Source organism: Electrona antarctica (genome assembly GCF_951216825.1).
Source record: "Electrona antarctica genome assembly, chromosome: 20".
In the NCBI taxonomy this organism is placed as follows: domain Eukaryota; kingdom Metazoa; phylum Chordata; class Actinopteri; order Myctophiformes; family Myctophidae; genus Electrona; species Electrona antarctica.
The window spans coordinates 23,214,984-23,236,125 of record NC_136801.1 but is presented as its reverse complement, the minus strand read 5'-3'; the positions used below and the strand labels follow the sequence as shown (position 1 = coordinate 23,236,125).

The 21,142-nt window shown below is 42.1% G+C and overlaps 1 protein-coding gene across 1 annotated transcript in view; it reads left to right on the top strand.

Moving 5' to 3' along the window:
- LOC306913022 (RNA-binding Raly-like protein) overlaps positions 1-19,126 on the top strand; it is an 83,248-nt gene extending 64,122 nt beyond the window's left edge. Inside the window, exons 2-3 of the mRNA XM_079489519.1 lie at positions 2,070-2,345; positions 19,000-19,126. Of these exons, the coding sequence (XP_079345645.1) occupies positions 2,093-2,345; positions 19,000-19,013 (267 nt within the window). The 5' untranslated portion in view covers positions 2,070-2,092 and the 3' untranslated portion in view covers positions 19,014-19,126. The remainder of the gene's footprint in view (positions 1-2,069; positions 2,346-18,999) is intronic.
- The last annotated feature ends 2,016 nt before the right edge of the window (positions 19,127-21,142 follow it).

Genomic DNA, 21,142 nt, shown 5'->3' with positions numbered 1-21,142 from the left:
GGCAGCACTGTCACCAGTGTTGTGTTAAGATCATGTTTGTTGGTTTCTTCTTTTCTATTAATATGTTGGATTCATACATTTAACCACTTAAACGCTCAATACTTTTTAAATTGTAAGTTGGTCTCTGTACTTGGTCTGCTCTTTTTCCCTCTACACCAAAACACTTTGCCAGAAATAGCCAATCTACAGATCGGTTATTTTTGGCTAATGTTTGGCTAAAGGGATTCTATAGGGTTCATATGGTTAATGAAAAAAAGAAAAACAAAAGTTCCAATCACACAAAGATTTAGAGCCCCCCCCTGTAGTAACTCTGAGGACCTCCTGTTGAAGACCCCTGCATGGTATACTATGATCTATAACTTGGTATCTGTGTAGCCACAAGATCAATCGCTGGGTCCTGTAATGAATTTTTGCAGGATGGAGACAACCGATAAGATTCAATTCAATGGAAAGGTCACATTTACATGGTTTGTTGTTGGGTTTGTTGTTGTTATGAGGGTATAATAGCTATATACAGGCAGAGTAAACTCGAACAAGATTTGCATCATTTTCTGTAAGCAGTCTAAATTCTCCTCTCATGCAGTGTGTTACAATGGCAGTCACGGTGTCTGGTATCGTGGAGCTCACAGAATGCTCCAGCAATTACCTCTTTACTGTTCCATTCTCTGAGCAGTTGTAGGAGCATTTCACCTGTGCCAGATTGTGTCTGGAACGAGCATAAAGAATATTAATGGCATTCAGCCATCATGGTGGATTCAGTTGTGGCCAGACTTGAATGTGCTGTGTCACTAAAGAACCATGGTCAATTTGAAATGTCATTAAAGCCTCACTATACCTTTTTGTCCAATCTGTATGGTATTGTCATTGTGCTAATACAATATAACTTATACGATCTGTATGGTCGAGTATGTTAATTCAATATAACTTATACAATTGGGGTGGTTGTATTGTGTCTCCCATCTCTTCTAGACGTTTAGATGGTGTCAAAGGTCATGTCTTTGTCACAAGATTTGTAAGAGGATCTGATACAAATTTTGACCTGAAGGTTAATATTCAATTTATCCCCTGGGCAAGCAGGCCAGACCAATGGTATTTTATTTTATTGTGTCAAGACACAAAGCGTAGCTAATTTGTTTGTTTTTCTTGTTTATTTATTTTTTACCTTGTATTCAGTTGAAAGATTCTGAAAAACAACGAAAGGTATATAATAATTTCAAGTTTATTTTGTATTCTTTTGTTGTATTATTATAAAAGAAAATCAAAGTTATCACCTAACGCGTAGAAGTTAAACATAGTAATCAAACATAAGGCATGACAAACAACAATCTTATGACAGTCATGTTTCAGGGCTAATGCGCTACAGGCATCGCACTGCAGTAGGAATGGCAGCAACTCAAACAAGTCGTATCATTACGAGCTAAAATACGCCACAGACTCAAATGAGAGGGCGATACACAAGCAAGCAAGATGGAATAAAGCTGCCAAGTTGTCATATCACCAATTAACAACAATAGACACGCCAGTTACTTGAAGATGAGGCAACATGTCACATACCCAGGTGAAATAAATCACAAATTGTAATTTAGCTAATGAATGTGTAACAACTTCGCTCGCCATTGTGTGTGGATTCTGTGGAATCAATGTTTACACACTACACTAGTCTGATTAAAAACTCTGTTACACCTGTAGCCAATCAAAGCATAATGTGAGTGACATTTTGTCAGCCTCTGCATCTTTTAAATTGAATAGCCTTAAAAAATGTTGAGGTGAGGTTACAGTTGCTTTGTATAGAAACATCCGGTAAAAATACTTTTTACTTTTACTCTAAAAGTACTTTTCAGAGCCTGTACTTTTGTACAAGTAACTGTACTTCTACTTAAGTACAGAATGTGAGTACTTTTCCCATCTCTGCAACAAATACACTTGTGCGTGTACGCGTGTACCATTGGTTGAGAACCCCTGGGTCAAACCAAAAAGGACCAGTGCTTAGCCGATGTAAATTAGCCAACACTAAAAAGCCTCCCAACCCCCATTTACTCCCCCCTCCCCCTTTTCTGTTCATATCCCAGGAGGGTTGACTGGCGACTGAAGAATGACCGGTAAGCTCACCAGCAACGTGACCAATAAGAATGACCCGCGCTCCCTCAACGCCAGAGTCTTCATCGGCAACCTCAACACGGGCCTCGTCAAGAAGAGCGACATCGAGGTGATCTTTGCCAAGTACGGCAAGATCGTGGGCTGCTCCGTGCACAAGGGCTTCGCCTTCGTGCAGTACATGAGCGAGAGGAACGCGCGGGCGGCCGTGGCGGGAGAGAACACGCGTGTCATCGCGGGGCAGCCTCTTGGTGAGTTGTTGATTGTTTTGTTTGTTTGTATGTTGGAGAGTTCTTTCTTTGCTTCGTACTTTCATTCGCTCTTTCGTTCTTTCTTTTTCTTTCTTTCTTAGTCTGGGACGCGTGGAGCGCTGTCCTGGATGTTTTAGGGAAGGTTCTGACAGCTTCCGTGTGTTAGCTGATCTGAGAGAGCGGGAGGGCTTTGAAGATATGGGCGTGCATGCATGCATTGTTCAATCAATGCCTTTGGTTGCTTTGTAGGCCAACATCTGTATTTTGTACGCACTGGGAGCCGAGGGAGGCGGTGGGGGGTAGATGATGCATGTGAACACAATATAACAAGAAGGCAGTTAAAGCTCTCACTTTGCATAAACTACGCTGTCAGTATCACCATGTAGTCCAAGAAAATAAAAAAAGACGCTGACATTCAACTATAATTGGAAGAATCGGTGGGTTCAACTGCAAGACTGTGTCTATGCTCAAAGCAACACTATGAGACAAAGAGACAAAATATGACAACTATGCAGGAGGACGCAGAAGGCAACAGTTAAATGAACTTGAAGCAGCACTGGATAACCACTGTTCCTTGTTGTTTGGTACATGAGGCATCAGCATATCTCTGTGCTGGTTTTCTCAGCAATGAACATTAATAAATCTCAACAGCGCTCAACAGGTGACACAAATACTGTACACAGTGTACAGTATCAGACACTGGTGTTGACAAGCTGGTAATAAAGCCACGAGATGTCAGGTGTGAGAGTGTAACCGTAACACCGCATCCGCTCTGGCAGCGATGTGAGCAAGCGAACGTTGAAATCTCATTAGAATACATGTTTTTCAATGAGACTGTCCTGACCTACCACGAGCGACATTTTAGTGAGGTTTCGCGGTCAAACACTTTCATTGGTTGAGGTATATCGCCGACTGCGTGCCGACTGCTCGGTGGGGTGTTTCTTGTGTTCTTGTATTTGTTTTACTGAGGATAATGTTATTAATAAGTTTAGCGTTAGGCATAGTTTTACTTAGGTTAAGTTTAGGAACAGGCCAAGGTTAGGAATAATGCTATGTTTAACCATTTAGACATAGTTTACTGAGGTTAGGTTTAGGAATACCAGCACATGCTTAATTTGCATAGGGTTGGTGAGTAATGTCAACCCACAGGCCCCCCACTAGGGGGTCCCTCTCGTCAGTGACTGGAGGACTGACAAGCACCTGTCAACGTGCGTAAAACATAACAACAAAATGCCACCAGCCTGGATATAAGGAATATACACGTTGGGGCAAAACTTCACCCTGCTCTGTAACCAACAAAAGTGTGTTCTTCCTCCATTTCAGCACTCGTGAGTAATTGCTGATATTGAAGTTTTCATTCTACATTCTGCACTGCAGCACACGTGATGCTGCTAATGAATGAGTTTGTAGATTAATATTTGGCCAAAGTAACGTGTAGAACCGTGCCAGAACCGTGCCAAATGGTCCCGACAAATAACCGAGTTTCGCTCTTGAGTCTCGCTTCGCTCGCGTGCGTGTATGAGCATGCGTGCATGTGAGGGGCCCCTTTCATCAGAAAACCCATGGCTGATGAAGCCTATTTTCACCACTGAATACTGGGGTGAAAATTGGTATTCTGCCGGATTAACACCCGGTCGAGATATTATCTCGAGTTTAACTCGAGCTTGTCAATCTGCTACTTTTGAATCCTGAAAATGGACAGTTTTGGACATATCCTATGAGGTTTACACCCGGCAGCAGCGTTATATAGGAGACATGTTTTATGTTTATGGATGCCTGATATAATATATAGTTATAGGCAATAGCCAAAAAAAATCTCTTATGCTCCAACAGCGTGCCAAATTCCATGCTTGTATCGTAAAGTCCACAATTCCATAACAATATTGCACTTAGCCCGGCGGACCATTTTGGCCTGGATCCAGTATACTCCATATACAGTAAACGATCAAGATGATATCCTAGCTGCATGTGTGCTGCCTGCAGGATGCTCCATCCATGACCGGCGAGCTCTACAGGGGATAATTATACGGCATACAACACATCTCTTGAGAAAAGCTTAAAAGTACAAGAAGATTGCCTACTTGCTACCAGCTGTATTGTGCGAGGCAGAAATAGTACTGCAAACCTCAAATTAATTACTCACATAAGCACTACTACTACTAGTTGACCATTATTCCTGAGGGCTCTATACTATCTCTGTACCAAAAATAGCCGTTGCAATGCTTTGTGAGCATTGAGCAGTGGTTCTCAACCTGTGGGTCTCAACCTTTTAAGATCTTTTAAATACCTCTAGAATAAAATAAATGACTACAAATAAGACCTGTGTCAAAAATAAATCTAACTATAAAAACTGGTCAAACATTGGCCAAATGGTCAAATAATAGGCCTATATGATAGACACAAAAAATGTGAGATCTGCAATTTTCTGCAAAAATATTGAGGGGTTAAATGGCTGAAACAAACAAAACCATGAATGACAATAATTTACACATTGAAGATAGTCAGATCTGAATATTAAAAGAAAGTATAATATGTAGTGGGTCCCTCCTTCATCTCTCTCTCAGCTATGGGGTCCCTGCTTCATCTCTCTCTCAGCTATGGGGTCCCTGCTTCATCTCTCTCTCAGCTATGGGGTCCTTGCCCTGACATTTTTTTGAAACCCTATATACATTTTGGCCATTTAAAAATAGCCGATCTACAAGCTGTAGATGCGATATGTGACACATTGTGAGCTTGTAGATCAGCTACTTTCAAATGATTTGTAAAATGGGACAGTCACATATAATCTGCACAATGAGTACTTTCTACTTTTGGTACATTTAAGTACATTTTTATGCTAATACATTTGTACTTTTATATCAAAATGTATATCTGCATTGCAGTGTAGTGTAAAAAATGAGTACTTTTTCCACCACTGGGCATCAAGACATTTGTACATTTCACACATTAATACCGGAAACATGTGATGTTGTCAGACTCTTCTCTAGAGAGACCAGTCATCCCATGCATTCTCACAGGGATAAATAAATGCCTCAGGCATCTTTTAGGCTTTTTAGTTTGCTGCTTCCTATGGATGTTAAGGTGCTAAATTGTATGCTTGTTGGCATGCAGTTTGGGGATAGGGGGAATCCCCTGCTGAATCCATTACATTTAACACTTTTTATTTATTTTTAAACCAGACTATAACTTGCTAAAGTATGTCAAAGTTGGTGCAATTCGGGAGCCCATTAGGTAAAAAAAAAAGAAAAAAAAAATAGTTTTACTCTTGCTTCTGGGGGCACTACCTCCTTCTTTGTTTAGAAACAGGAACTGTTGTCTCGATATCTCCTCTCTTTCTTAGTACACTTCGTCACGGGTGCTTCTGTGTTTATTCCTACTATCCAACAACAACAAAATATTCTAAGTCTTGGGAGAGGCTAAATCTCATGGTGGTCCGTGGCTCAAATGCCAAATAAATAAATTATGGACCTATAATAGAGAGATGGCATCTCTGCTTCACTGGACAGCAGTCAGGAAAGAAGGGGCATATCAAATATGACCTCTGCAGCAGTAAAGCACTCGACCACCACTGTGGAGTGACCAAGGTTATTATAATGAACTAAAACTAACAAAATAACGAAACATTTTCGTTAACTGAACTTAATAAAAACTACAACAAAAAATAAACAATAACTTACTGAAACTGTATGGTGTGTTTATAAAACTAACAAAAAGCCCTTTAGTTTTCGTTTGTGGATGGTTGTTGTTGGTTCATCTGTAACGGAATACATTTTTAATTGGCATCTTTAGTTATGTTTTTATTACATAATACTTACTTCAATCCTGCACCTGACAAATAACCCAAAGTATAAAAAAACTAAAACTAATACTAAAACTAATTTATCTAACTAAAACAAAATAGCATTACTTTTGCATCTTCACTTTTCTGTCCTCTATACGTACGTACTTTGCTCAGCCAATCAAATCTATGGGGTGCTCAGCCAAACAAATCATCGCTATGGGGTGCTCAGCCAATCAAATCATCGCTATGGGGTGCTCAGCCAATCAAATCATCGCTATGGGGTGCTCAGCCAATCAAATCATCGCTATGGGGTACACACAAACACACAAAGCTGGGCATAGGAGCGGCTAGAGCCGCTAAAGAATTAATACAATAAAATAAAAACTAATAAACTAGCAATTGTGCTAAAAACTAAAAACATTCAATATGAACTAAAACTAAACTAAAATGAAAAATCCCAGACTATTATAACCTTGCGGGAGAGACTGGGCTTCCATTCCTTTCTTGGCGCCTCTGGCCTCTCCATGGCAGGGATGTGGCACTCCAACACAATTGCCATTGTTTGTGGGGGAAGCCGGTGTGTCCCCGATGCCATGTTGGTTGGGGCTGTTGGAGCAGCGCTGGGAGAGAAAACATGAAGCTTCTCTACATGCCGTCCCAGTGAAACTCCTTACTACATAGTAGAATGGTTAAACATCAAAGGAGCATTCAGTGATTTGGGTGATTTGGAAAACCCCTCGGTCTGCCCCGGTAACAAGATGTGCACAATGCACATGCACGCAATACAGTGGGGGGGACACGCAACAGGCCAACAGCACGCACACCACTCGATCATGATTGGCGGAAGGCCCCTCTCTATCCTGATTGGATGAAGGCTGGGCCACCTAGCCAAAAACGAAACCTAAGGTGTTTTTACCTCAGGGGTTATAACTGGGGTCAGGGAGGAACTCCTTATATGGTCAGCACATATAGTAAGGAGGATTATCACAACAAAACAAAAAAGAAGTGATATTTGAATTAAGTGCACTGAATATACCTTTAATATACCTTAGAGTTCTTGTGTAGGCATAATAACCCCCCCCCCCCCTCCCCCCCCCCTCTAGCCTAGAACTGGAGGTCTAGAACTTAGGGTCATGTGATCAGTGACATCACAAAGGTGTACTATTTGGCCTGCAGTCAGAGTACACCTTCATGATGTCACTGTTCCCCAAGTTCTAGACTTTCCGTTCTATAGGCTAAACAGAACGGGGAGAGTTTTTATTATTTCCACACAACTGTATATATTAATGGCATAGTTCAATGTTGTGAAATGAGTGTTATTCCCCTGTAAACCCCATAAATATGCTGTTAACTTCAAGTCATGATACAAAGGTCCCCTTTGTATGGAAGTGCCTAACCCTAAAGTGTCGTATATTTTTGTTCATCATTGATGGTGTTTCTTTTGAGTGTGATGATATATTTTACCCTTCTGTATCTACTGCTGCCTTTGCTGACAGAATTTCCCTGGCGGGATCAACACACAGGTCTGATCTTTAGTACAGTGTGTACTGTACGTATCTCTACAACACAGACTGGCTCCGCGAGCGGGAAACACATTGTGGTTTCATCTCAGGGTGTTGCTTGGCAAAGAAATACCATACTGCACAATGTGTGTATTGTTGGCCTTTTGCTCAAGGACCAAAAAAGCAAAAAGCCTCCCTTGGTCTTCACTCACAATGGTAAATGAACAGGCCATATCTGGTGCTCTGTGGCCAGAGGGAATGTGGAGAAGGTTTCAACAACAACATTTAAGAGGATTCCTTTTAAGTAGGGGTGCACGATTATGAAATTATGACCGATATCCGATCTCCGATTATTTGCAGGGTCATATCTGCCGATACCGATTCTGACCGATTCCGATATTATACAGAGGACCACAATGAAAACAACCCTAGGCCGTAGGGGCTTGGCCAAAAGCCTGTTAATAAAGTATTCATTCAATCAATCAATAAATATACTCTTTTCCAAGTGTCTGTTTTCACAACTGAATGAGAATGAGTACACACATTAAATGTAGAAAAATGTAAAGTTTATTTTTACTCATAATTTTACATCATTTGATTTGGCTTTTGTTCTAGACTAGAGGTACTAGACACTTTTGATTTATACATTGATTTTTTACATTTTTCATTTAAAAAACAATTTGCTGGTGAAAACCGATTCAATAATCTGTATTATTTTGAGACTGATCCGATACCGATATGGCATTTTTATGGCCGATTCCGATTATGCTACCGATTAAGCGTGCATCCCTACTTTTAAGGCATCCCTGCTTCACTGGACAGCACAGTCAGGAAAGAAAACGGGCATATCGTCGCTGTCAGGCACAGAAACCTCTTACTCGCCCACCACTGAGGAGAGACTGGGGTACCATTCCTTCTGGATGCCTCTGGCAGGGCAGTGGCACAACACAATTGCCATTGTTTGTGGGCGGGAAGCCTGTGTGTGTGTGTGTGTGTGTGTGTGTGTGTGTGTGTGTGTGTGTGTGTGTGTGTGTGTGTGTGTGTGTGTGTGTGTGTGTGTGTGTGTGTGTGTGTGTGTGTGTGTGTGTGTGTGTGTGTGTGTGTGCGCTGCCGTCCCCTGATGCTGCTGCAATTTAATTTGGCTACTGCTACTGGGATGGATCAGTGTAGAAGACGGGGCAAAACGTCACTGGGATCGGTATTTAAGATGGTCAAAGAGCTTCATTCCTGTCAACGTACTTCCCCAAAGTGAGTGACAGCCACAACACCAAAGGGAGTGACCATGATCTGGTACCACCCAAATATAGAACAAAGCAACAAACAATACAAATTTGCATGCTTACTCTGCAAGTGTGGAATGCCCTGACACCGTGCATCCATTGAAGGATCCATTGAACACTGGTTTCTTTCAAAACTGGCCTGAAAAAACGTATCAGGGATGTAAATGTAAATTCTAGGGGTGGGACGATATGGGTACCTCACGATAATGATAATATCCCGATTGCGATATTCAGACACACACACAAGACGTGGCACATTTATAGTCCATAAAATAAAAAAATCTGGAATTATGCCACAAACTGGCAAATAAGTACATGAATCCTCCTCCAAACAGTAAAACACTGCAATTTGCAACTTATTCACAACAAAAACAATGGGAGCCTACTACTACTAGTACAAAACGAATCAATAATAATAATTTGTATTGTCCCAAAGGATATTCGTCTTCACAGTCTGTTCAAACACCCACATCAAAAACAACACAGAGCACATAACACCAAGACAATACAGAAACATGAGGTCCTCACAGTATACAGAACCATCCTATCGGCGGGGCAGTTTGCTAATGGCTGAGGGAACAAAACTCCTACTTAAACTGACCTTTTTCCATAGCAAGGTTCTGTATCTTTGTCCAGATGGCATGGGGTTAAAGAAGCGATAAAGGGGATGATCAGTGTCATTTGATATTGAAAGTGCTAGCCGTGTGATGGCCTTATTGTTCATATCAGAAAGTGTGGGTGTAGGAAGTCTGATGATCTTGGAAGCAATACGGGTAATACTAATACTGAAAAGTTTGTTCCTGTTAGGCATGGACAGTATATGGTGTAGAAACATGTAGAACAGTACAACAGAACAGGTTGAATAATGATTTTGTACAATAATAGCATGAGGAGCAACAGATAATGGCTGGGTTTCCCAAACACATTTAGTATAAGACTTGTAGTGCCGCACATGCTCACGACACCCTCTAGGCCGCACACAGAAGCCTGTGAACATAGACATTCCGTGCATAGATGGCCTGAGGCCTGAGGCCTACCATTGCGTGGCACATCTAAGCACAGAATGTCTATGTTCACAGGCTTCTGTGTGCGGCCCTATGTATGTATGTATGTATGTATGTATGTATGTATGTATGTATGTATGTATGTATGTATGTATGTATGTATGTATGTATGTATGTATGTATGTATGTATGTATGTATGTATGTATATATATCAACTATATATATATCATCAACTATATATATATATATATATATATATATATATATAGTTGATGAATACACAGGACCACAATGGAAACAATTCTGCATTGACTTTCTTGCGTTATCCTTTTAGCCTTAATGTCTGACAATAAAGTAGCCTATTCAATCAATCACTTGGATGTGACACGTAATTGTCTGCATGCGCCCTCCCCTGTTAGCAGTGCAGGGACTGTACATTGTTAAATGGGAAATTGGTGATTAAAGAAAAAAGGAAAACAAAAAAGCGATAGAAATCAAATCAGCTGCACTCCTAAACCCCTGATCCCAGGAAATTGTCTGTCTGTAGCTGTACCTACCTATAGTATTCCGTGCGCACGCACGCACGCACGCACGCACGCACGCACGCACGCACGCACGCACGCACGCACGCACGCACGCACGCACGCACGCACGCACCCACACACACGAGAGACTGAGCCTTCAGCATGCCACCAAAAACACTGGTTTGATGTTAATGATGATACATCCAGTGTACAGAACGTTGCGGAGATAACCTGCAGCACTGAGGGAACGGGAGACCGACTAATCTTTACTGCCGCAGGCTGCAGATGTGCTGGAGCTCTCGTCAAAGTCCACACCGCGCCACATTTTATCGGATAGTCCATGGCAACTATAGGCTTCTGTTTTGTTTTAGGCCCGGGTATCATTTTTTCAGTATTGGTGCAAGATAAAAATGAAAGGTAAAAAAATAGATGTCATTATATATATATATATATATATATATATATATACACACAACATACTGTAGCATAAATAACAAAACGTTATACAAATTGATTATGTTAATATTAAAAATGAGAACAAAAAGGACATTACTCAGTAACAACAATAATGATAATGATCATTGGTAATGATGCCAATGAGGATAATAATAACAATAATAATGTGTAATCTAACGGTTATGTAGTGCTACTGTATGTAACTCATAGGGATCCTGGTGGATCTCTACGGTGACACGGGGGTGGGTTTGGTGTAGGATTGAATTCTCATATCTGACTTATATGTTTTGGGAATCTGTTAACTATGAGTACTACGAATTATGTTCTGTTGTAAGTAGGATAGGCATTTATAAGCTTTCAGCTTCTGCCTATTCCTTTTGATCATCTTCATGTTTTGTAAAAGCTTCCATTCATTGTTAACTAGACCTGTACGTGCCCGTCGGCCACCGGCCTACTTGAGAACGATGCAACTTGGGAACCTAATAATACCCGTTGTCATAGCACCCGTTTTAACTATCTGTCTGTGTCCCTTTTGTGCCCATACTGTATATGGAGATCTCTGTATCTGCCTGTCTGCCTGTGTGTGAAGAAGGCAAACTGATTGAATGTGAAAAGTGTATACTGGTTAAGTAATCAATTTGCAGGTGTGTGGTTGCCATGGCAATCAATTGGCAGAGGCTGGGAATTGCACAGGTGAGGGGACTTAGTCTGATTAGGCCCTCTGGCAGGGCCTGAGCAGAGCCTTTTGTGGTGGTTCTGGAGAACTGTGGGTCCGACTGACTCGATACCGGGCACTGCGTGCCGATTTTGAAGTCGGTGGGGCAAACGATTCTCGAGTTACGTGCATTACAACCATACACAAACGCATGCACGCACGCAGACACGTGGCACATTTATAGTAGGACTAGACCTGTACGTGCCCGTCGCAGTCGGCCACCGGCCTACTTGGGAACGATGCAACCTAATGATATACGTTGTCATAACACCCGTTTTAACTGTCAGCCGGTGTCCCACATGGAGATCTGTGTATGTGCCTGTGTGTGTGAAGACTGCAGGAGTTGGCCTCATTAGGCCCACTGGCAGAGCCTGACAAGAGCCTTTTGTGGTGGTTCTGGAGAACCGTGGGTCCGACCGACTCAATACCTGGCACTGTACTCCCTGTGGGGGTGTGGAACGCATGTGTCGAATGTGAAGTCTGTGGGTCAAACGGTTCTCGAGTTACGTAGCCTCGCGTTGCGATACTAATATACCACTGCATGCGCTGGGCTACAGGCATATGCATATGCAATAGGGGCGGGGGAAGTGTGGCTGCGCCAGGCTACGAGTTACGTCCATTACAACTGTACACACACGTACGCACACACGTACGCACATACGCAGAGACGTGGTACATTATATAGTAGATATTGTATTTGAAACTGAAGGATGATCAAATAAACTAAACTAAACTAAAACTAAACTAAATGTCCAGATGGACTGAAACATCTGTCACTTTGAATGAAACAGATGCAGGATGCTGCTGAGCAAGAGCAGAGTGAGAGATTTTTGTTCATGACTTATTACTTGCGCAAGCAGAGCGTACAAGTAATGGTGTTTGTGGCTGCGTATGACGTAATGATTAATTTGTGCTTGATATGGCATTGGTTTCAGATTACATACATGTATACATAGGGGCATTAACTTTAATCCACCCGAAACTGAAACATATTATTATTACGTCACCATCGAGAGCCAGTTATACCCTGGCATTGGTACATATATATCTTCATCACAAGTATATACTGGTGATTGTCGATTATTTTTAATTATGTTTGGGAGACAAGAAACACTTTCCTGGGGGTTTTATGTGGGTAATATGTGTTTTTAGATATTTTAGTATGATGTCATGGACACTGGTCTCTGGTCTTCCTTCCTGGACTACAAGGTGTCTCAGTAAGACAGCCCTCTCCCTCTGCACAAGAGAGTGCAACAAGCATTATGGTAATTGTAGTCATTAAAATAAGATCTGGTTGCAAAGGGGGTGAAGTGTCCCTTTAATAACGTTTTCAATCAATGGATCAATCTCTGTGCCAAGCCTTTATAGTGCACAGGCTTTGATTGTGAGAAAATCGGTATATAAGTATGCATTTCAATGTGTACGGGTCCCTGGCATGAAAGCGTCTTTGTGAGTAGTTGAGGCAGGCTGACATGCGTGTTTCCATGTTTGTATGAATGAAAGGTTTTTGTGTTCCTGGCTGATAAAGGGTACAGGCCAAGGGGCCATTGAGGCTCTCCAACATTGAAGCACTGGGCCCTAGTGGTAAGAGGAGGGACTGCAGGCGGACCAGTGGAAGTATGATTGGGAAACCCCGTGCAGCTGGGCTGCACGTTGAGCGCGTTTGCACTTCAGCATTTTGGGCAACTTTCACTGACATTAATAGCGGGGGGGTGGGGGGGGTGGGGGGGGGGGAGCTTCGGGCCAGTTCAGTCTCGACTCTCTATCCTTCTTTATACTCTATGGTACAGGCTCTTATGACGTGTTTCATGAACCACTATTGAGTGATTGGATGAATCACACAACCGTGTAAAAGAGAGAAATAGCTACAAAACTAAAGGGCATGTAATGGACGAACTGCACTCAAAACTCATCTTGTGTTCTTTTATGTTGATTTGCGACTGAAAATGTAGCAATGCAGTTTTAGACTTTTAGTTCAGGTAAAACGGTAAATCTATATATATTTTTACTTACGCAAGCAGAGCGTGCAAGTATTGTGCGTTTGCTCGGAGGTATGTTAATGGTGACATAATTAAGATATGTTTCAATGTCGGGTTATAACTGGCTGTCAATGGTGACGTAATTACGATATGTTTCAATATTGGTTGGGTAACAGGTAACATATGTATGCATACATACTTTAGTATTTCATTTCAATGTTTTACAGAGAGGCTGAGATTTGAAAGTTTGTAGCGGTCGACAGTACTGTTCTAGTTATTTGTATGATCGCTTCATTTGTCACTATCCCACGCACCTGCATCTGAATATGCATGGATGTGCGAATATTTTTTTTGCAAAGTATTTTCACCACTTCAATGTCTTATTTTAATGATGTTTGGGAGACAAACACTTTCCTGGGGTTTTTTATGTGGGTAATATGTGTTTTTAGATATTTTAGTATTTCAAAGTGTCCACCATGACGTGTCACAATTGAAGGCACAATTTTCCCGACAATCCTTGCAAAGCATTTGCCTTCAATGAGCACTTCCGCGTGCGTAACATAAGTCCCGGAAAAGACGCACTGTGATTGGACCAGTAGTCACTTGAGTGACAGCGAGAGACATGGAGTCGCATGAGTGACGTCACTTGGGTAGCGACGCAGCGTGCCTTCAGCAAACGCCTTCAGCACTTCTAAATAAGAAAGCTTGTGTTCATTATTTAATGTTTTCTGTTAGTAATCCCCCCTGGCTCTGATTGTATTGTTGTATTAATAACTTTGTTGTTTGTTTGTGTTTGTTTGTTTGTCTTGTTTCGTATTGTAATGTATTGTCATGACTGTTATACAAATTTGTTTAAAAAAACAAAAGCCTCCAGCACTGCACTTCCGCTTGACTTCCTGCCTTCGTTGGGAGACACGTCGCTCCAATGAACTCCAGCGGCAAGTGAGGCATCTATTTGTTTTAATATCTATGATCATGGACACTGGGCTCACTTACTTCCTGGACTACATGTTGTCTCAGTAAGACAGCCCTCTCCCAATCCACAAGGAGGAGCAGTGCACAGTGACACTTTGAAATACTAAAATATCTAAAAACACATATTACCCACATAAAAAACCCAGGATAGTGTTTCTTCTTGTCTCCCAAACAAAATTGAAATAAGATCTGGATGCAAAAGGTGAAGTGTCCCTTTAACATCGTGGGAAACACTATTCACAAAAAGCTGTCATTTGTTGCGCCATAGTTTTTTGGAATAAAGAAAATACATCATCCTTTTTAAATTGCGTTGGTTTCAGTTATTAGTTTTCATGTAGGCCTATATTATTTTATAGATACTTAAGCACCACCAAGCTCATCTGCACAGAAGATTATGTAATTCCGTCTTAAAGTATCCCTTTGGAATAACCTGCATCCCAATATTTTATATCCGTATATATCAACTTCCGAGACACAGAGATCGCTACTCAATTCAGCCCTTTCACTCACTTCCCTATTCATAAGCCCTGAAGGTCGGACCAAACGGAACTCGGAAGGCTGATTTTAATCAATGTATCCTGACTCTGTATTATGCATACATGCTGTTGCCTGTTGCTTCACAAATTTGCAAAACAAATACCTTTAAAAATGAACCTGGCTGCAGAAGACGTGAGTATCATTGGGTTAGATATATAACTACCAAGTTATTATAGGCAGAGACCTTGAGAGAATGAGTTCATGCTCTGCCTTGTAACTGCAAAAAAGGGGATATTATACTCACAAACAAATACGTTGTAGGAGTGCCGGTGTAGGCAGAGAAAAGGAGATGTATTCTCAGATTGGAAAAGCCAACAATGGTGGCACTCCGTTTATTCAGAAAACAAGAGAGAGCAAAGCAAAGTTCTTTGTTTACCCAGGGAGAATGGACTATAAGCTCGAGATGCTTGTTTACAGCCAGACCCTGCTCATAGAACATTTCATGGTAGGGGTTCAATGCCTTGCTCAAGGGCACTTCAGCGGTGGTAATTTTAACGTGCCGGTCCGGGGATTCGAACTGGCGACCTTCCGATAACAAGACCGCTCCGAAAAACCGTTCGGCCACCGCTGCCCCTGACAACAAACTTGTCGCCGAGGTAAATATACGTCAACCGGGAAATACGTCAACACCTCGGAGGTGTGTTTCTACACTCTTAAAGGTAACGCACTATGAATTGCATTATGGTGAGAGGAACAACCATATTAAACAAAGGCAAGAACGCAGTGAATTATAAATGTCATAACAACTGTCCTGTGTGTTCCTATCCACCACAACGTCCTATTTGCTCTGTTACTTGAAAGCGCGCTGTTACAGGTCAGCCCGCGCATCACTAAAATTTGTTCCTTATAAAAATAAAATGTTGCACACATATGCACAGCGGGCCCTTTTGATCTGAAGTGCAGTAGCAGTATCCATGAGCACCCACTCTCTGCTCCACAAACAACAGCTAATGCGTGTTAGCACACATTTAGGCCCAGTTCCACACGACAGCCTTCTGCCATGCATTTCACACATTAGACATTATCCAAAATTGCCACTTTCTGATAAAACAAACAAACCAGCAACACTATCATCAGCACCAGCGCTTCTACCATCCAAAAAACACTGATTTATCTAGCCCACTCTGTTGTGTAATTGCGCATGTGTGTGTGCGTGCGTGCGTGCGTGCGTGCGTGCGTGCGTGCGTGCGTGCGTGCGTGCGTGCGTGCGAGACTGGGAAACAGAACAGTATCATCATCACCATGGAGTACATTGGAGTTCATTTTGAACCAGCCTTTTGCCAAGAGGCAACAATCTCTGTATTGGTGGGGAACATGATTTTGATCAGGAATGTTACGTGATGCGTGCAATAGTTTGCGTCGGAGTAATGGCCCTTTAACAAAATAACTGCCCACCTTTTGTAAACAATCGTTAAACCGTCATTATCCGCGAGTTGTTGTTGTTTATGCCTGGAGCCAATAGATGAATATGACACACACGTAGGTTTATGTGTCACTGATGAGTTGCATGCAAGCACATACGTTTTGTTGCCTATCGTGACCATGCAATCGTCTCTGTTGGGTGGAAACACTTAGTGATGCTTGCGGAACTTCGCCTTGTTCCTAACCGCATCACTGTCATGCCAATATAATCACGGTGAAGGACAGCCTCTCGTGTAATATTGCTTAATTTAACTCTTGAGAGCGTTAACATGAAAATTCATGTCACCGTCTCAAGAGTTACAGATCTATAAGGGTCCATTTGGTTACCAACCCTCCATCATTTAGCTGGGGACCACCTGGAATCCCTTCAAGGACCCCAGATCACTGTTGGGGTGAACATTACATTTTGTTCTGGTTTATTTTTTGTTTGTTCATAATGACAGGGGAGTAGAAAGGAGCTTTTTAGCAGTGTTTGAGCGTTGGAATAATCAGCTGCTGAGAGGAGCGTGTGAGTAATCTGTGCACTCAGTCACACACAAAAAGTGTCAAATGTCATATGATTACTGCCACCACAATGTGTGTGTGTGTGCGTGTGCGTGTGCGTGTGCGCGCGTGTGTGCGCGCGTGCGTGGGAACCCCTTTTGGTGTTTTAACTAAGCATTATGTTATACTTTAGCTATTGTAGGAGAACATATACCAATGGTACGCAAACCTTTTCATGCAAGAACCCCCAAATAGATACGGTATGTATTTGGCTGCGGACCCCCATCAGAAAAGGTGTGTAAATGGATAAAGTGGTTAAAATGATTGTGATGCTGGTGTACTAACTACTTTTGCTGGGGACCCGTGGGGGTCCCCGTACATCACCTTGAGAACCACTGCCATATACGTACATGTGAACACCATTCTGAATCCACAAGCAGTTTCTAGCATTATTATTAAATCATGTCATATAAACTCAGTTTTGTTCGAGTGCCCCTGGTTCCTGTACAGAGAACCTGATGACTTTGTTTTACTAAATCTAACTAACGCACGCACGCACAACATGCACAAGCCCTAAATTGTCCTATGAATTTCAGATTTTTCTTTGTGAGCTTCTAATTTTAGTTAAGTAGGTCGCTACCTTCATAAGGGATTTAATATAAAGGCAGGGAGGCCTGCAGCTATTGTTTTAGTATACAGCCTGTCTTATAGCATGTCCTTGTAGCAGCCAGCTTGGATTGATTGATTGATTGATTGATTGATTGATTGAATACTAGATTATATAGTTTACTAATATTTATTTACTGCATATTTTGACTGACTGACAGACAGACCGACCGACCTGCAGTTTAGGTGTGTGTGTGTGTGTGTGTGTGTGTGTGTGTGTGTGTGTGTGTGTGTGTGTGTGTGTGTGTGTGTGTGTGTGTGTGTGTGTGTGTGCGTGTGCGTGTGTGTGCGTGCGTGTGTGTGCGTGTGTGTGCGTGCGCGCAATACCATTATCCTTCATCATCATCATCATCCATGTGATTTATGTACAATTCCTCTTCAATCAGCTCCAACCAGATAACAACAGAGCATCTAATAACACTGTTGATACCAGTTTAATATCCAGCAATGCATTGATTGCAATGATCAATCATGAGGGGGAACAGAGCAGGGGAAAACAAAAACGTGTTGCCAAGATGCTTTTTTTTAGTGAAAGAATTCTATGGCGTGAGTGCATTAATTCATGAATGCATTTATTAATTAAACACAATGTCATATGCAGTGACTTATCACATACATTAATGATGCTGCTAGACATTAGGACGGGGTGCTGTTTGTGTTTGTGTGCGTCACTGTGTGGCTTTTCGAACAAACTACATCTATTGGTGCATTAGAATTTAGAAACGGTTATTATTCCATTGAGAACTAATGCTCCATGAATGATAACAAAACAACATTTATTTCTGCCTGGGAGCCACATTACAACTACAACCAGTCATGTCTACAAGAAAATGAACTTTGATTCATTTTCTTGTAGACATGACTGGTTGTAGTGTGTGTGTGTGTGTGTGTGTGTGTGTGTGTGTGTGTGTGTGTGTGTGTGTGTGTGTGTGTGTGTGTGTGTGTGTGTGTGTGTGTGTGTGTGTGTGTGTGTGTGTGTGTGTGTGTGTGTGTGTGTGTGTGTGTGTGTGTGTGTGTGTGTGTGTGTGTGTGTGTGTGTGTGCGAGAGATACATTCCTGGTATCCTGGAAAATAGGGAAAAATATATATAAACAAGACTCAATAAATACTGTAGATCAATTAATAGACGGATGGATCATTTGAACAACCTGACTGTTATCTGCTACAATCTCCACTGAGGTAAGAACAGGCAGATAAAAATGTGCTAAAACTATTACGATTACTACAACCACTACTATTGCTACTACTGCTACTACTATAACTTTTAATTCATTTAATTTAATACTCATGATGCTCATAATGTTATTGTTGTTGTTTTGTCTTCTATAGTTTTCCTGGTGTAACAGCCTCAGGGAACATTCCAGATCTGATGTGTGACCGGCAGACAAAATGGCTTCCCGTTTGACTGTTCAGGAAGAGGAGGTGACCTGTCCTGTGTGTCATGACATCTTTAAACACCCCGTTGTGCTGTCATGTGGCCACAGCTTCTGCAAAAACTGTCTGCAGGAATGGTGGATGGAGAGACCAACAAAAGCATGTCCTGTTTGTCAGAGAACAACCTCCAAGGAAAATCCTCTTGTTAACGTTGTGCTGAAGAACCTGTGAGAGAACCTCTTGGAGGAGAATGTCCGGAGCTCCTCGTCGGTGAGCTCTGAGGTCCTCTGCACCGCACACGGTGAGAAGCTCAAGCTCTTCTATCTGGACGAAGAACAGCCGGTGTGTGTCGTGGAGTTCCTCCCCGTGGACGAAGCGTTGGGACTTTACAAACAGAAGGTCTGGGAATCACTGAAGCCTTTAAAGGAGAAACTAAAGGTCTTTGACAAAGTTAAAACAGATTATGACAAAACTGAAAATCACATCAAGGTTCAGGCCAGGAACACAGAGACGCAGATTAAGGAACAGTTTGAGAATCTGCGTCGGGTCCTACAGGAGGAAGAGGAGACCAGGATCGCTACTCTGCGGGAGGAGGTATAGATCAGAAGAGTCAGGAGATGAAGGAGAGGATTGAGGGTCTGACCAGAGAAATTGAAACTCTCTCCAATGCAATCCAAGCTGCCGAGGACCAGCTGAGATCCGACGACCACGTCTCATTCCTGCAGAACTACAAGACCACGATGAAGAGAGTCCAGCTCACCCTGCAGGACCCACCGCTGGTCTCAAGAGCACTGATAGACGAGGCCAAACACCTGATGAACCCGACCTTCAGAGTCTGGGACAAGATGAAGCACATTGTCTCCTACACTCCTGTCATCCTGGACCCCAACACTGCTCATCCATATCTTATGCTGTCTGATGATCTGACCAGTGTGAGATGTGCAGGGAAACCGCAGCTAACTCAGGGTTTCACAGTTGGGATGTTGAAGTTGGAGACCATGGAAGCTGGGAAGTAGGGGTGTGTGTGGAGTCTAACCAGCGGAAGGGAGTCATGTTGAGTGGATACTGGTTTATAACGTTAGGGTTAGGGCTCATTAATTCATTACAATAGTTTAGTTCATTCAATGTCGACTCCTCGTCTGATGAGGAGTTACCAGATTCCGATGATGATGATGATGATGATGATGAGTGGACAATTCTCGCAGTGAAACAGAATAAGATGACAAGCTTCTCACTGAATCAGAAACCCCGGAGGATCAGAGTCCAGCTGGACTGGGACAGAGGACAGATGTCCTTCTCCGATCCGGATTCCGACACACGCCTACACACATTCACACACACCTTCACTGAGAGACTGTTTCCATTCGTTGGCACTTGCTATGGTGATGATAGGTCTCTGAAGATTGTTACCAGGGAAGATCTGTGTCACTCTGGAAAACCACGGTTAGAACGTCTGGCGACCAAATAAAAAAACCTACATAATGTATTGATTCGATCTGGTATTGATTCAATTATTATTTTGAATTGCATGCGATTATCTAATGAATGTACAATTCGATTTTCTATTACTTTTGTATTATAAATAGGCAGGCAGGCAGGCAGGCAGGCAGGCAGGCATACAGACAGGCAGACAGACAGACAGACAGACAGACAGACAGACAGACAGACAGACAGACAGACAGACAGACAGACAGACAGACAGACAGACAGACAGACAGACAGACAGACAGACAGACAGACAGGTTATTCTTGATAATATTATACATATTGATAGTTTCTATGTGACCTTGATGACGTCTGTTGACATGTATGTGATCCTGATGAGAGTAAAGTGAGTCAGGTGTGTTTGTAACAGTCAGCATTCAGCAGATCATTAGAAGATGTATTAAACACCTATACAGGACGTAACGGACAGTACTCAACTTCTCAAGTATTTATTTAAGTATAAATACTTTCACGTTTCCAATATGAATAGGTAGGCTATCGTACTTTTGACTCCACTATATTTCTAGAATGGGAAAATGCCTTATGAATTAAACACTTGAGCCCTGTTTCAAATAGTGACAATAGCAGATGCACTTAAGCTCAAGCCTTTGCT